Genomic DNA, 18,369 nt, shown 5'->3' with positions numbered 1-18,369 from the left:
CATGGCCCACGTCATCTGACTTCCTAACAGTGATAGCTAAGTTAGCCCATCTTGAAGTCACCTTTTGTCAGAATGTTTATACTGACAGACCGATCAGACGTGCAGTGCGCTACCGACCATAACCGTACAACGGGCGAGTGATGCTAAGACAGAGTTCGCTCAAAGCCTACAGTTTTTTACCTTACGCAGGGAGCGTTTCCAACTAGAGATGGGGGATCCGCTCTTGAACTAATTCATAGAGTTCAATCTTTCAAAGGAGTGAACAATCAGTGATTCAGAAAAAAAGAACGGTAGCTCCAAACGTTTCCCACGGCAGAGAGAGAGAGAGAGAGAGAGAGAGAGAGAGAGAGAGACGGAGCATATCAGCAGCGCCTCTGCTGGTCAGAGCACAGTGCACGCCACACAACACAGCCAGCGCCGGCCTCTGCCCTGCTTCTACCTTGGCTGCCTGCATTGTGCAGTGCCCCATTGGATTTTGTATTTCACATATGCCGTGCCGTCTCTGTGCGTCGCCTGCCGTGTGCACTGTGCAGTGTCTGGCGCAGCTTAACTTCGCATCGCACTCTGTCGGCGATCGTTTCAGTCGCACGTCCTGCCCTCTGGGCAGTTGATGCGAGCAACAGGACAGAGAGCCACCTAGCGGATAACATAGGAACTACTTGCAAAAACCTGCTCGCAAGGGAACGGACGATTTGTCTCGGAGTGGGTGAGTTCACTGCTCCCCCCCACCCTCGGAACTCGCCCGCTCAACGCTCACCCCACCATCTCGACTCTAGCCAGAGTGTCGAGCAAAGCGACTCAGGTGTCACTCTGGTCTCTGCGGTCTCAGCTCACGCAGTAATACAGCTCGCGGCTTGACCTGCTCGTCTCAGCGCCTCTGCATCGGAGTTCGTCCCCACTGGATATTGTTCTTCGTAGTAATACTGCTATGTATATTACATTATTATGTTATGTATACATCAATTGTTTTTATTTTATTTTTATTTGTTTAAACTGATTAGATTAGGTTCCGGATGACTCCTATTACTATAGGATTTTTATTATGGACACTCGAATTTACGCTTTAATTACGAGCGAACCGATAAACGTATCGCAAAATGTGATACACCAATATTTTCCTTGTTTTATTCTGCGTAAGGCTATATGCAGCACTTTCGTTTTACAGTCAAATTTATATATTTTTTTCTTATTCTGGTACGGATTTTGCGATTTTAGGCGTCTTCGAAAGGAAATGTTCACTTTAAAAATATATGGCTTGCGATGTATTTGTATGAGGTTAATGAAATTTTAATACATTATAGCCAAATATATTGTTAATGTAAATCTCAAGTTACAACATTTTCCGATCACCCAAAAAACCACGATAGTGCAAAATAAATAAATAATCAAAAACTTTGTCATATCGTGGAAATTTCAATAAACAATACAAAATTCTTACTCATTATCTGTGTTACTTCAAAATAGGATCAAATAAGATCAAAATACAGGTATAGTATGGGAATAAACCAAGTTTAAAGGGCAATGTGCCTTCCATTTATTTTCTATTGTAAATGAGTGGTGAGTCATGAAAAAGAGCTAATTCATTTCAGGGAGTGAACAGTTCTGATCCAATCTCTGAAAAGAACAGTTTTGCCCATCTCTATTTCCAACTGGATTGATCGTATTTTGCGGAAAGATGAAGTGAAATGTGTTTTTCGACCACCATCTAAAGTACGGAGATTCTGGCATGCACTTCCAACTGATGGAACAGTGTTATTATGGAAGCAGTTGAAATAAAATTAGCAAGTAACGTATTAAATACATATAGAAGTTTCCGCTTCAATTATACATGGACTCCTGGTCTCTCCATGCTACCTCAGCCTTTGGTTATTAATATTCAACATCGGTAATGTCTGCGTCTGACGGTGGTCATCTCTGTTAGTGTGGTGGCGTTAGTATTTTTGTGTGTGTGTGTGTGTGTGTGTGTGTGTGTGTGTGTGTGTGTGTGTGTGTGTGTGTCATCTTCCCGGAATTGCTCTGCAAACCAGGGTTTTAAAGTCCCTTGCACAGCGTGTAACGCCGGAAATGCATATCCTCCTATTTCCATCTATTGTACTATAATTTGTTTCCTTAATTTGTTACCTGAAGTTATGACATTTCTGTGTCTTCATATATTGTAACTGTTTTACTATATATATATATATATATATATATATATATATATATATATATATATATGCATTTATGTCGATGTATAATTGGTTTGTTTTGTAAATATTATTTGTATTTTTACGCTGGGTCTGGCCTAGGGAAAAATATGCTATCGGACTATTACATCGATAGGTCGTGTCGAGAACGTGTTTAGGATCTTTGGTAGTGTTAACTCTGCCGCATGGAGCGCGGGCAGAGGGAGTCTTGCTGTAGTAGGACGGTGGAGCAGGTGTGTTGTGTGACGCTCCCGCGAGTTGCCGCGCTTTCGGGGTTTGGCAGCATGTAATTGCGCTCGACTTGCTATGATAGTTTCTGACACGGTGTCGCGGACGGGAAGCATTAGCTGGCGCACATCAAGAGCCCGTTTCGCCTGGTGACCGTGTCGAGAAGAAGGCGCGCCAACATCCAGCTTCTGCAACAGCTACGGCCGACAATGAGTGACTGTCGCCACCTCCTTGATCGACGACTTCAAACCTTCAGTCAACCAACAAGGAAGACTGAAAGCACGTAAAGTTTTAGAACTGTATGACAGACCTCAGCTGTTTCAAATTGTTGCATCACAAAAATTCAGCAACTTAGCATGAACCTTTGTTGCTCATTGTCTCAATTGCATTACCAAGCAGGGTCTCTTCCTTTTCCGGAATGAACCCGAGTGTCGTTGAAATTCATAAGCCAGCATTAAAGTAATATCATTCCATTTCACTGCTTTAATTTCAAAGTTCAGTTAAAGTATTCATAGCTGGCCACAATATTTAGATTACACAAGCAGAAATTAAGAGTGCGAGTTTTGTTACCATATTTTTAACTTACCTGTGACTGCAGCTCAGCTTGTTGGTACGTACTAAATTTTACTATTGTTAATTGTTCAGAATCATTTAATTCAAGTTCAAAATTAAATCTCTTATTTCTAAATTGCGTAGATTCAAGTAGCTTTTGAAATGATTATTGAGGTAGCCCAAGACTAACCTTATTTTATTGAATTTCATAGTGCTTCAGAAACAAAGTTCACTATTAATTTTAGTCACAAAATTAACTTTCAATTTTCCGGTTTTATTAATTCTTTTGCTAAATTAAGTCAGAGTGTAGCGAAATTTATTACTTCTGACAAACATTCAGTTTTTACACAGCACGTGTCAACCTTAAGTTGCCACGCTTTTAGTGCTAATTATATGTGCATTAATCTTTCATTTTCAATTATTATAGTAGTTGTCCATAGGACTGGCGACTGTAAATTTCCCCAAATCTCAAATATCTAATTAATGCCAATTAATTGTTAACGTAACGACCGCACATTTACTTTCTTTACTAATTTTACCCTTTTCTCAAAATTAATTTTTACCAATTTCATTTGCATTTTTCCTTTCATTTAGATGTAACCCTTTCCTCCCTCCTTACCGACAAATTAACTTCGGTGACGATTGCTTTTCCCAAATTTCCATTAGATGCACGCGGTTTAATTTTTCACTGTCATTAAGATCGATAAGTGAGGGGGAGGTTATAAGCGCTCGCTTTGTGCAGTTTTGCATTCAAAATGACGGTGTCTTTGCGGAATATTCTTTTCTGAAAAAAAATCATCCGAATGACGAGACCTCCTGCTTTCAATATGAAACTACCACAAAACGACAAAGTGCAGAAATTCACATGAAGGATCGACGAGTTGACAGCGGAACCGAAATTCAAGCCAATTTGATGTGAGAGTTGAACAACATCCAAAAGAAGGCTTTCTTCACGGTTTATTTGAATTGTATCAACGTTCTGTGCACTGTACTCAATAGGGAGGAGACTATGGAGACCACGCGATGCATTAAACGAATATTTTAAATATTCAAAGATACAACAGTGGTCTCGTATTCAGGAGGACGACGGCTCAAACCTCCGTCCAACCATTCAGATTTCGGGTTTAGATTAATCTCTGAATCCTCCCCACCACGCTTGCCGAGTCGGCACCGAAGAAGTTTGCATGCTACGTCTACTACACTCCTCTACTGTCAGCTTACGATCGCGCAGTCTACCGGAGGACTTCGTCGTTGCCATTCGCAGAACGCTTGCGGTCCAACACGTCAAACGATTTCCCTAGCTTACATCCCATATCACACAGCAAATATTAATATAAGGAAGTTCGTCTAGTTGGTATATTATATTTTTGAGAAATGGATAGTTACGAGTTCTACAAAAACCAGTATAGTACAGCAGAATGTTAGCACATGTATTAACATCTTTTGAGTACTATGTCGGTACCTGGAGGAACACAGGAACATTAAAAACTGAAATGCACAGTGCTGATGATCCACAACAATATTTATTTTTGGTAGTTGTTTAGCGGATTTATGCTATTAAGGCTATTATAAGACAACGAAAGGCTAAAATTATAATTTACACAACATTAACGATAGTTTATACCTGTACAAAGCTTGTTTTAAAAATACACAGGACCTTTTGAGACCAATATTTGGAATATGAGAATATGAAGATCGTATCTGTTCTTTCAGACATGTCCGAAAGAACAGATACTATCTACATATAGATAAGGCTTACCAACCAATGATCTTCTTCAGTGCAGATGCACTCACATTGCTCAAACTCTTACGGGAATCGGTACACTTACTGCCGCGAGTAATGAGTATAGTGGGCGGTGCACTACAAATGTAGTGTGTGGACAGTAAGTTGGAAATATGGATCTCACGGGGAGCGTGCCTGAGATAAGTCGCTGCAGTCGCACTATCCTCTGTGTCCTCGATGGCTCTGGCGGGTACAGCGGCTGCCATGTAAGCATGCGACCACGGGTTCGAGTTCCGGTCGGGGCACACATTTTCAACTGTCCTCGTTGATATTTATCAACGCCTCCAAGCAGCTAATGGTCTGGATTTCATTTTAAATTTAATATTTGGAATATCTGATTTCCGAAAAGTTGTCAAACAACTGAAAGATGTACTAATTCCCCTACCTTATTTTCCAATATTTCTGTTAGATACGCTATAGAAGATTGAAAGAAATTGTTACATATAACCAGAACAAGTGCAGTTGAGACACAGAATGTACACTACCGGCCATTAAAATTGCTACACCAAGAAGAAATGCAGACGATAAACGGGTATTCATTGGACTAATGTATTATACTAGAGTTGACGTGTGATTACATTTTCACGCAATTTGGGTGCATAGATCCTGAGAAATCAGTACCCAGAACAACCACCTCTGGCCATAATAACGGCCTTGATACGCCTAGGCATTGAGTCAAACAGAGCTTGGATGGCGTGTACAGGTACAGCTGCCCATGCAGCTTCAACACGATACCACAGTTCAGCAAGAGTAGTGACTGTTGTGACGAGCCAGTTGCTCTGCCACCATTGACCAGACGTTTTCAATTGGTGAGAGATCTGGAAAATGTACTGGCCAGGGCAGCAGTCGAACATTTTCTGTATCCAGAAAGACCCGTACAGGACCTGCAACATGCGGTCGTGCATTATCCTGCTGAAATGTAGGGTTTCGCAGGGATCGAATGAAGGGTTGAGCCACTGGTCGTAAGCAGAAAAAAAATGGCTCTGAGTACTATGGGACTTAACATCTGAGGTCATCAGTCCCCTAGAACTTAAACTACTTAAACCTAACTAACCTAAGGACATGACACACATCTATGCCCGAGGCAGGATTCGAACCGGCGACCGTAGCGGTCGCGTGGTTCCAGACTGAAGCGCCTACAACGGCTCGGCCACACCGGCCGGCAGTTCGTAACACATCTGAAATGTAACGTCCACTGTTCAAAGTGCCGTCAATGCGAACGAGAGGTGACCGAGACGTGTAACCAATGGCACCCCATACCATCACGCCGGGTGATACTCCACTATGGCGATGACGAATACCCGCTTCCACCGCGTTCACCACGACCATCATGATGCTGTAAACAGAACCTGGATTCATCCGAAAAAATGACGTTTTGCCATTCGTGCACCCAGGTTCGTTGTTGAGTACACCATCGCTGGCCCTCTTGTCTGTGATGCAGCGTCAAGGGTAACCACAGCCATGGACTCCGAGCTGATAGCCCATGCTGCTGCAAACGTCGTCGAACGTTTCGTGCAGATGGCTGTTGTATTGCAAACGTCCACATCTTTTGACTCCGGGATCGAGACGTGGCTGCACGATCCGTTACAGCCATGCGGATAAGATGCTTGTTATCTCGACTGCTAGTGATACGAGGCCGTTGGGATCCAGCACGGCGTTCAGTATTACCCTCCTGAACCCACCGATTCCATATTCTGCTAACAGTCATTGGATCTCGACCAACGCGAGCAGCAATGTCGCGATTCGATAAACCGCAATCGCGATAGGCTACAATCCGACCTTTATCAAAGATGGAAACTGGATGGTCCGCGTTTCTCCTCCTTACGCGAGGCATCACAACAACGTTTCACCAGGCAACGCCGGTCAACTGCTGTTTGTGTATGAGAAATCTGTTGGAAACTCTCCTCATGCCAGCACGTTTTAGGTGTCGCCACCGGCGCCAACCTTATGTGAATGCTCTGAAAAGCTATTCATTTGCATATCTGAGCATCTTCTTCCTGTCGGTTAAATGTCCAGTAGTGTAAGATTGGCAGATGAGGCATGCTTAAATCAAAACCAGTTCCTATTTCAACAGGCTCTGTACTGTCAGTCAGAAGTATTAGCGACAGCGCTTCCTCACAGCCTCTTATTAGCTGAAATGCTTATAAATAATTCTGAACAATCATTTTTGGATAAAGTGCTCCTAAGAGTTCCAAAATGAAATACGGGACCAGGTACGTAGACGATGTGCTGCGCCAGTTGATTGGTACCGCCAGGCAAACAAATTTTTCTAACAGTTTAATTGGCACCTCAATAAAATTAAGTTTTGAATGAGATTGTGAGGAGACTCAATCAACTTTTCAGACATTATTATATGTATTAACAAGCAAAAATAATAAATTTAAGACATACAGTAAAGTAATTACTACATGCCAATTCCTAGCATCCTGTGTCACACGAACATACAGCCTTCGACTCCGTGGAGCACTCCCTGCTATCTATACTACAAACTTAATCAGATTCTGAAAGTGAATCATAAATAACTATAGCAATATTGATTACAGTCCTACCCTAACTGACAACAAACTTTATAGAAACAAGCCCGAGGGTAACAGCACATGTGCATCCTTCTCAGCAGCCATTAAATCGCAATGAAAACAAATGGGCCACCTTGCTGTATGTAGGTGGGACTTCACATATACTTGTCATCAAACTAAAATACAGTTCACGTACTTCCAGTTCCTACACTAGGAATACTATTACCTACGTTTTGTTCAACAGTAAAGCCAAAATTACTCATTTACAGCACAGTGGAATTTATAGGATTTCCAGGAAATTGCGTGGCAAACTTTATGTATGTCAGTTAGCTAGGGCTATGGTTACTGGACTGACTGAACAGGAAAGGACCTGGATACAGAAAACGAAGGATTCCACTTTTGCTAAACGTGCTCTGAATGAATGTCATTTTTGTGATGATAAATACGATATGATCCATAGAGCATGGGGGTTACTGGACTGACTGACCATGAACGGAGCTGGATAATGAAAGAGAAAGATTCCTCCTTTGCTGAACATGTTCTGAGTGAATGTCATTTTTGTCACAGTAAATATGATAATGTCCACAGAACACATAAACGTCAGTTAATAATTTTCTCACCATAACATAACATGCTTGTTGTAGACAGTGTAACTGTATCCCACGGACATTCCAATGAATTACTTTTCCCACCTGGCCCGACCCCCTCCCTTTTTGCCAGTTAATCACATTGTCAGGTTACCTTAGTTACTTAATAGTCCACACCACTACTCAGTTGTGTACTGTTTTGGTCTGTACATTTTTAGACTTTTTATCTTTGAGTGTAACGTAAAATGATGTCTGCTCATGGCGTCTTTGTGTATTTCAAAACGCCTGTGGTTTTCGCGTAGATGTTTAGTCCTACATTGTGAAATATTTCTGGAAAAACAATCCTCCTGCAGCTATAAGCTCTCTACGATGATGTGTGAACTATATGTCTAGTTTTGAATTATCTGAAGATGGCCTGGAAAGCAGAAGAATCCGGTCCACAACCAATTATAAAATAAGTATTGTTGTGGATAATTAATACTGTTTATTTTAACATTTAATATGAACCACACATTGTTTATTTATCTATCCAAAATTACATATCAGATGAGTATCGACACATGTGTTACCATTTAGTTACCATGTAAGTGCAAAGACGAATGGTAACGAGAATACTTGTGGAGGCAAAATGCAGCCAAATTTCCTGAACCTGAACTACGTCCCTCACCCCGACGAAGACGCTGTCACATCGTATATGCTATTCGCAAGTCAATTAATACTAGTATTAAGCATAGCTTATCTCACGTTACTTTAACAGAAAAAATATCCAAATGACTGGACAAGATTGTTGGTGACACCTAGGATGTTCTTTGGAATGCAAGACTGTCAATTCGTAAACTAAAGTTCGATATCACTTACTTCTATAAAAGGTGAGAAGCGTAAGAGAGATCGTCCTACATTTACCCAAAAAGAGGAATATATCGAGGCGCGGTTTCTGCTAAGCTGCAGTTAACAACGTGTCAGTATGACTGACGGACGCAAGAAATTTTTAACATTTGTTCCTGCCGGATTAAAAAACCAACATTTAAAGAATATTACTTTACACCCTTTTCTGTGGCGTTGGAAAGAGCTTTGGAAGAGAATTTCCGCTGTAACACGTGTCGAACATTGGATTTTGTCGTGCCATTAAGATCAGATACCGATGCTGTCCCAAATGGTTTCTTGTGGTTGACCGCGAAATGGCCTACTGTGAATGTCTTCGATTACTCGAAATCGACGCGAAATCTTGACAGATAGTTTTTGATCATTCATCTCTGCTAAGAAGGTATGTGACCCACTTCAAAGCAGGTGGATATTCTACGAAAAAAGCAACCTTAGTTGTGTCTCCACTCCACAACCAACAGGGTGATGAGTAGTGGAAAGTACATAGTTACAAGAATTATATTCCCATTCTATTCTCAAATGGTAGACGAAAATCGCATGCACGGGAAAGACATCAAGTGTCATTTCCTACATAAACCGTAAACTTCCAGTTTGCGGGGAAATCTTGGTGGTTATTTTCAAAGGCAGCTGTCTTATTTTCTTTCGAACTACCTATTTTATGGTTTACGCGGTTTCGCGCTAGTGTACCTGAGACAAAATTACGTTCTCATTGACAAACAACATGAACTCTACAAATACTCATCATACGCAAAATAATTCGAACTCTTTAAACACGATGTCTTACGAACCATGATTAGAGGCAATATTCTCGACTATAAGAACGCAGCACAAACTAGGCGGAAAATAACCCAAAAGTGCTCTACGAAAATGTGATAGCGTTATTACCGTTCATGTAGTATGTGAATGACTCGGTAAACATATTGGCTGCAATATCAGAAATTTCCTAGTATATCTATTGAAAACTGCGAAGTGTTTTGCAGTGTGTACAATCGAAATATGCAGTAAGCTCTTAACAAATCATCAGCAAACAGCAAATACTGCCTGGTAACTGTGGATGTTGACGAATGAGTAGTTTTGAACGTCACGAAATATGAAAACGTGTTAATCTTTGGCTTTAAAGTAGATAGTTAACTACTGAAGTTATTCTATTTGTGTATGAAACACACGCAACAATAAAAGTTTTGCAACACCTTGGTTCCGAGAGTTCCGGGACCTGCACATAAAATTGGAATAGAGATGAACATAAGCATCATTTCCGCCCAAAACCACACATTGCATATTGTACCACAAAACAGCGAGACTTCCAGAGGTTGTAGTCCAGCTTGTTGTACATACTGGTACCTCTAATACCCAGTATCACGTCCTCTTGCATTGATGCATGCCTGTATTCGTCGTGACTAGAGGTCTGCGCGGATATCCGCGGTATTTGTTACTTGGCGGATAAAATCGCGACCGGCGCAGATATCCGCGGGTCGTCTGCGGATAATGAGCAAGGCATCTGCCCAGTACGTATGTTGCAATGTTAGTTGAAAACTCCAAGTCTGTTGACATTCTTGGAATCTTGCAGGTCCCGGGTAGAGGGGATGTCTGTTGTCCTCAGCCCCTGGCTACGACCGACGTAGCTGTACCGAAGAGACCTGCGCCTAATCCGTTTCCGCAACCGTTTCTCTTGTGTGGCCTGTGAAGTGCTTTCTGGGTGGCAAACCTGCCCACTGTCTACCAGACAGGTGCCCGTTGCAATTTTCCGCTGCCTTCAGTTCTCGCTTTGTAGTGACCGAGTGGCAAAGTGCATCGTAGCAAATATCAGTGAGAGTTCTTTCTTCAAATGAACACCATATCGATGGATACAATTTCGCGTAAGGTGAAAAAAGGTGATTTTACATTAGTGAAGGAAAACAAATTGAAATCGCCAATTCGGAAAAAATTCGGATACATATTTGATAGCAACGAAAAGATAAAAGATATGGTGGCTTGTTTTGCATGTAAAAAAGTATATTCCTACACTGGACACAAAAGTGGAACCTCAAATTTGCTAAAAAATTCGTGTGCGGCTGGACAAAGTAGCATAATTACTTATTTAAATACCAAGAGAGACGTGAAAGTTCCTGAAGTTCCGCCAAATTTGAAGACAGCCGCGACAGAAAAACTTATCAATCTTGTCAGCAAAGACATTTTACCATTCGAAGTTGCGTGTGGATCTGGGTTACTCGAGACGGCACAGTTTCTTATTGATGTGGGGACCAAGTACGGTGCAGTGAGTGCTAAGGAACTGCTACCTCATCCAACCACCATATCCAGAAATTTTAAGGAAATGGCCGACCGTCTGCGTGAAACTGTCTCCGCAGAAGTGAAGAATATATTCAGAGATATAGGTGGAGCACTAACTGTCGATTTATGGACTGATTCGTACCGTAAAATAAACTATATGGGAGTGACTGCACATTATGTTAATTATGAAGAAGTGAAACTTGAGGATCGAGTGCTGTGCACCAGAAATTTTGAGAGTGAGATTAAAAAAACAGGAGAAAACATTAAACTTGAATTAAAATGCTACGTTCGTTCGATTTATTCAGTGCTGTGAATAACATCGTGTCCGTTACGGATAGAGGTCCAAATATTGTGGCAGCACTTCGCCAATACAAGAGGCTGTCGTGCTCAGCACACATTCTTAATATTGTGCTGGAGCACACGACTCGAGGAGACGCGAATGATGAGAAGAGTGACGTGCAGCGACTAATAAATTCCTGTCGAGCTATCACAACTTTCTTTAAAAGATCTGGTCTTCAGAATCGCCTTCAGAAGTCATTGAAAGGAGATATAGACACACGATGGAACAGTAAATTGGATATGTTTGAGTCTATTAATTCACAAAGGTTTGAAGTTCTGTCAATTTTGTCAGAGAAAAATCAAGATAATTTGATTGATTCTATAGACAAGAGGACGTTGGAAGATATAATAACCTTTCTGACACCATTTAAAACAGCTTCTTGTGATCTCGAAGCCTCCAAAACCCCTACGCTTTATTTATGTGTGTTGTGGAAGTTAAAACTTCTCTCCTTCCTTGAAAAAAATGATGGCAACAGCCCATTTCTGATAGCTTTAAACAGTACAGCCAAATCTATTTTAATCAGAAAATGGGACATAACAGTAACCCATAAACTTGCAACGTTTTTGAATCCAAAATATAAAAACCTAAAATTTCTTAGCAGTGCCGAAAAAGATGAAGTTGTAAAGGAAGCGAAAAATTATGTTGCGAGAAATTGTCCATAGTTAAAAGATAAGGAGAAAACATCTGGAATTCCTGCAAAAAAAAAAAAAAAACAGGAGTCTGACGTACTTTTTAATGAATTTGACGATTCCTCAGAAGATGAGTCGAGGAGAGATCTTGACTTTGCGTCAGATGAAATTCTCAGATATACGAATGATAAAGTCCAATTTTTGGAAGGCATCGACCTGATAGCTTGGTGGCATGGACGTGAAATCGTCTATCCGCGTCTTTCCAAACTCCCATACTTCTTGCACTGCATTCCAGCGTCCAGCAGGCCATCTGAGAGAAGCTTCTCTACTGCGGGACAAATAATGCAGGACCCACGGACGTCTTTGAAGCCACAGACGATTGATGACATCATGTTCCTGCATAGTAATCTTCCAAAGTAAGAAGGTACTTGTACAACTTCTCTTACTTCACTGTATTTTTTGGGATTATCTGAATTAGTTAATTTTTTTTTCATCTGATTCCTTCTTTTACAGAATTTGAATCAGAAGCAAGCAGAAGATGAAAATATTTAATCTGAAGCCTGTGATTTTTTATTGTAATATTTATAGTAAGGAATTTCCTCTACATATTGTTAGTATTTTTACTACTCCCAACAAGAACATTTAAGTAGCATTAGGTAAAAGAAGGAAATATTTAACAAGCAATTTATTTTGTTGTAATTTTCATATTAAAGAGCTCAATTTTAAGTTTTTACTCTTCGCAACAAGAACATTCAACAGCTAAAACGTCAATATTATTAAACTAGTAATGATGATCTCATAAGTGCCTTCCTAAATTTTATCGTGCACTACAGTAACATTTGCAGCTGCCGAGCATTGTCGCTCTTTGTGAACAGTGAAACAGCCCGGCCGGAGCGGTGGCACGGCGGGCCTTATAATTAATTACAAGTGGGACTTCAAACTACGGTTCACGACCATCAACAAGCTGTGACTGCGATAGCCCGCGAAAGATTATTCTGTTCACTTTGAAAACTTATAAAATATTCAAATCATCCAAAATAATAATGTGTCTTTTAATTTACCAGCCAATTAGTAAAGATAAGGGCTGAACATTTTAACTGTAACTCGGTATTGCTTAACAGGGAACAGTGCCTAACATTTGAAGTTATGGGACAGTGGTTTTTATACAGACATCTTGAAATCGTTTGCAGTTCCACTAAACTCTGAAATAAAATTATTTTTTAACATTGAAAGTATTAACTGCGAAATCTACTGCAAATTTTGTCTTAGTAATTTAGACCAATGTTGAGGATGTTCTAAAGTGTTTAGTTGAGAATCAAACAAACATTTCATTTATCGCTAGGTCTTAATTCGATAAATCAGCCAACAGGTGAGGTTCGAGATTTCAATCGTATTTTTAGCTAAAGTTAAATAGACTCCTAATTTCTATAACCACTGATTTTATAACCACTGATTTTGTTGTCACTCTTCGGAAGAAGAGTTATTTCTTCCAGACAACGTCAATTATTGCTGGCAGTTTAACTTTTTCACAGGTGCGCCAGAGTTTTGCTGTGTAGGCCGAATACTGGAAATGAGGAGGACTGAACGCGTAAGCTACAATATAATCATGAGCTGACATGAATGGCTTCAAAATTAGACACATCCAAGCAGTGAGTACAAAAAACCGTAAGTGATGCAATGTGCTAGTAACAGTTTAAAACCATCGTCATTTTCAGCTGCCTTGGCACAAGAGCAGCGAAATATAATTGTTTCTATACACTATTTTCATCATTTAATATCATTACATTGAATTTTATTTTTTTAAATAGCGTTTCCAATCTCACGAGATCCGAGCCGCTACTGTGTGTGCTCCGGAGCGCCAATGCTTTCCTGTTCGGAATGGTCTGCTTTAGAGTAGGTATAGAGCATTTCCTGTGATTTAAGAAATCAGAAGTAGTTAAGTTGTCGCAGAAATGGCACCCTAACAATAACTATGTCATTACATATCATAATTCTAAGTACTACTGTCTATTACTATTGATTACTCATTCAAAACATAAATATATGCGGATGCGGATAAGGAACTTGCGGATGCGGATTAATTGCTGCGGATGCGGATGTGGTTGCGGATTAGGACCTTGCGGATGCGGTGCGGCTGCGGATTGCACTTTTTTTATCCGCGCAGACCTCTAGTCGAGACATATAATCCACAAGTGTAGTTATCCTGAAGGAAGCCACTCAAAAGATGTGCACGATGGACGCGCGAATTGTCCATGAGGACGAATGCCTCGCCACTCTACTGCCGATATGGCTGCACTATCGGTCGGAGGATGGCATTCACGTATTGTACAGCCGTTACGGCGTCTTCCATAACCACCAGCGGCGTATGTTGGCCCCACATAATGCCACCCGAAAACAACAGGGAATCTCCACCTTGCTCCACTCGCTGGACAATGGTTGGTTGGTTGGTTTGAGGAAGGAGACCAGACAGCGTGGTCATCGGTCTCATCGGATTAGGGAAGGATTGGGAAGGAAGTCGGCCGTGCCCTTTCAGAGGAACCATCCCGGCATTTGCCTGGAGTGATTTAGGGAAATCACGGAAAACCTAAATCAGGATGGCCGGACGCTGGACAATGTGTCTAAGGCATTCAGCCTGACCGGGTTGCCTCCAAACACGTCCCGATGATTGTCTGGTTGAAGGCATATGCGACACTCATCGGTTAAGAGAACGTGATGCCCATCCTGAGCGGCCAATTCGGCATGTTGTTGGGCCCATCTGTACTGCGCTGCATGGTGCCGTTGTTGCACCATGGACGTCGGCAGTGAAGTTGCGAATCATGCAGCCCATTGTGCACAGTTTGAGTCGTAACACGATGTCCCGTGACTGCACGAAAAGCATTGTTCAACATTGTGACGTTGCTGTCAGGTTTTCTCCGAGCCATAATCCGTAGGTAACGGTCATCCACTGCAGTAGTAGCAGTAGGCGGCCTGAGCGAGGCATGTCATCGACAGTTCCTGTCTCTCTGTATATCCTCCATGTCCGAACAACATCGCTTTGGTTCACTCCGAGACACCTGGACACTACTCTTGTTGAGAGCCCTTTCTGGCACAAATTAAAAATGCGGAGGCGATCGAACAACGGTATTGGCCGTCTAGGCATGGTTGAACTACAGACAAGACGAGCCGTGTACCTCCTTCCTGGTGGAATGACTGGAAGTGATCGGCTGCCTCCGTCTAATAGGCGCTGCTCATGCATGGTTGTTTACATCTTTGGGTGGGTTTATAGTGACATCTCTGAAAAGTCAAAGGGACTGTGTCTGTGATACAATATCCACAGCCCACATCTATCTTCACGAATTCTGGGAACCGGGATGATGCAGAACTTCTTTTGTCGTGTGTAAATACATCCAAGCATACAGTGACCTTATACAGATCTGCCGCTTCTGTGTCGTGCCATGCGCAAGTCTTGACATTTGTTACTCGTCTGCAGCACACGTACTACTCACCGGGTTCCATACGCATACGTTGAGTTACATGGACAGAAATCTGTGGGGCCTCAGCTCCGGCCCCCTGCGAAAATGGCACACGAGTTGTATGACCACTTGGTCCTGAAAAAGACGTCAATTTTACAGAGGCATCGACAGTCCCAAATGATCTTCCAGAAACACTAATTTACAGTATGAATGTAAACTAAGAGTGGTCATACGATTGACAGATCAGAGCAAATTATCATCAGTAAAATGATTAAAACTTAATGCGAATCCCGCTGTGTTAATGTTCGAAGTTTGACACCAAATATTCTCTCGCAACTGTGACAAGGTTTTTTGCAGCTGCTTGTTGTATTACATGTACATATGAATATGTTTTACCTAACAGAGAGGATTAGGACGGCAAGTAGTAGTAATTTATAATAAACCTGTAAACTTCTTATTCTTTAAAATTCGAATTCCCATGTATAAAACAGGTTGAAACCTTTGATTACTTTAAAAATGGATTAATGCGTTACATAATGGAATTTAAGCACGTAATCGAGAAAAAATGTAGGTAAGTTTAGAAATTATACTTTGTTTTGGAAGTCGGTAAGTGCTCTCATTACGAAACTCTGGATGTACGATAGTCTGCCTAATTTGAGCTCCATTTTAAGCAAAAGCTATTTTCCCGCACAGCTCAGTGTTTACGAATACGTATGTCCTGATCTGTGTGTCGTAAAATGATGTAATTTTGGAGGTACATTTAATGGTGTATGTGGGTACTGTCTGGAAAGTTTGTAGCAGAAACTCGGTAGCAGACATTTAATAAAACTTCATGCCTGATGCTGGAGTTTATATAAACAGCGAAAAAGCAGTATGCGCCTTTCATTATTTTCTGGAGGATGTCAGCGAGAAAAACCCTCTTAAGGGTTTGAAATTATGGGTAAACCTTATTGGAAGTTGCTATGTGATCTCATGCTGAAATACTGGATGAATATAATCCAGGTATTTGTACGAAGTATATTACGCTGTCTCCAGAAAAACACACTGCTTCTAAATGTTTTACTTGTCTTATTGTGGGCCGCAGCGGAGTGGCCGTGCGATTAGAGGCGCCATGTCACTGATTGCGCGGCCCCTTCCGTCGGAGGTTCGAGTCCTCCCTCGGGCATGGGTGTGTGTGTGTGTGTGTGTTGTTCTTAGCGTAAGTTAGTGTAAGTTAGTTTAAGTAGTGTGCAAGTCTAGGGACCGATGACCTCAGCAGTTGGGTCCCTTAGGAATTCACACACATTGTTTTTGTCTTACTGTGGGCACTGGAATTTTTAAATTCCGTCCATAATTATGGCAAATATTGAAGATTTTTACTCTCACAACTCTTCAACAGACGATGGTTGAAAGAATGACTGGTGTGCATCCTACTTATGTTAACATTTGTCCTCTGTCAACATCAGCAAGTGGATGTGTTCCATTACCCCGAGTACCTGCACTAAGCGCTGGGAGCCTCAACGTCAAGGTTGTGTTGTGTAATTAATAACGTTGTGTTTCAGTGATTGGTACACTGTGATACATTTTCGAATAGGTATTCAGGAGAGGAAATGAATTTCCGAATAAAAAATACAGCGTGCCACTTAAAAAAGCTATACTGCTGTTCATATCTTTGTAAAAAACAAAGCTACAACTAAGGCAATCATGCTGATTGATGTCCCCCTGATGGCTAAAGAACATTTGCTTGAAAAATTTTGTAATTTGCTATTTAGGGTGGTCAGGATAAATAGAACACCCTGTATGTATAATTATAATAATAATGATAAATCCTTAAACCTACTCTTTCTCTCCCCCCCCCCTCACTCTCTCTCTCTCTCTCTCTCTCTCTCTCTCTCTCTCTCTCTCTTTCACACACAACACACACACACACACACACACACACACACACACACACACACACACACACACATGCACACACACACAACCTTTCACATAAATTATTAATCTCAGGCATAACCATAACACTATAAAAATCCTAATTTTTGCGTAAATATTTTGCCTACATTAAGTTGTATATAGTTGCAAGTGACAAACGCTAAATAAAGACAGACACACACTGTAAAAACGCAATACAGCAGGAAAACCACACCATGTGGTAAGAAGGTATGAATAGACAATTTTATGTGCTCTTCAAAAATTTGTAATTACGATTTAGAAATTAATATTTATATGTATTTAAACAGTAAAGAACATTTCTTACGTTTAATGGCCATAATGAAAAAAAAAAACTGATGATGCTGCAACTGCATTGAAACATGTCTGGGACAAAAAACAAAATAGTATTTTCCTAAAGGCGGACACCGTCCTAAATCATACACTCCTGGAAATGGAAAAAAGAACACATTGACACCGGTGTGTCAGACCCACCATACTTGCTCCGGACACTGCGAGAGGGCTGTACAAGCAATGATCACACGCACAGCACAGCGGACACACCAGGAACCGCGGTGTTGGCCGTCGAATGGCACTAGCTGCGCAGCATTTGTGCACCGCCGCCGTCACTGTCAGCCAGTTTGCCGTGGCATACGGAGCTCCATCGCAGTCTAACACTGGTAGCATGCCGCGACAGCGTGGACGTGAACCGTATGTGCAGTTGACGGACTTTGAGCGAGGGCGTATAGTGGGCATGCGGGAGGCCGGGTGGACGTACCGCCGAATTGCTCAACACGTGGGGCGTGAGGTCTCCACAGTACATCGATGTTGTCGCCAGTGGTCGGCGGAAGGTGCACGTGCCCGTCGACCTGGGACCGGACCGCAGCGACGCACGGATGCACGCCAAGACCGTAGGATCCTACGCAGTGCCATAGGGGACCGCACCGCCACTTCCCAGCAAATTAGGGACACTGTTGCTCCTGGGGTATCGGCGAGGACCATTCGCAACCGTCTCCATGAAGCTGGGCTACGGTC

General features: G+C 41.7%; 1 protein-coding gene across 1 annotated transcript in view; it reads right to left on the bottom strand.

Moving 5' to 3' along the window:
• The window catches only part of LOC126184292 (uncharacterized), a 48,536-nt gene extending 30,515 nt beyond the window's left edge, over nucleotides 1–18,021 (bottom strand). Inside the window, exon 1 of the mRNA XM_049926670.1 lies at nucleotides 17,899–18,021. Within this exon, the coding sequence (XP_049782627.1) occupies nucleotides 17,899–18,021 (123 nt within the window). The remainder of the gene's footprint in view (nucleotides 1–17,898) is intronic.
• Between the last annotated feature and the right edge of the window lie 348 nt (nucleotides 18,022–18,369).

This window comes from Schistocerca cancellata, chromosome 4 (genome assembly GCF_023864275.1).
Source record: "Schistocerca cancellata isolate TAMUIC-IGC-003103 chromosome 4, iqSchCanc2.1, whole genome shotgun sequence".
Lineage (NCBI taxonomy): Eukaryota > Metazoa > Arthropoda > Insecta > Orthoptera > Acrididae > Schistocerca > Schistocerca cancellata.
Note: the sequence above shows the minus strand (reverse complement) of the source record. Positions and strands in the feature narration are given on the sequence as shown.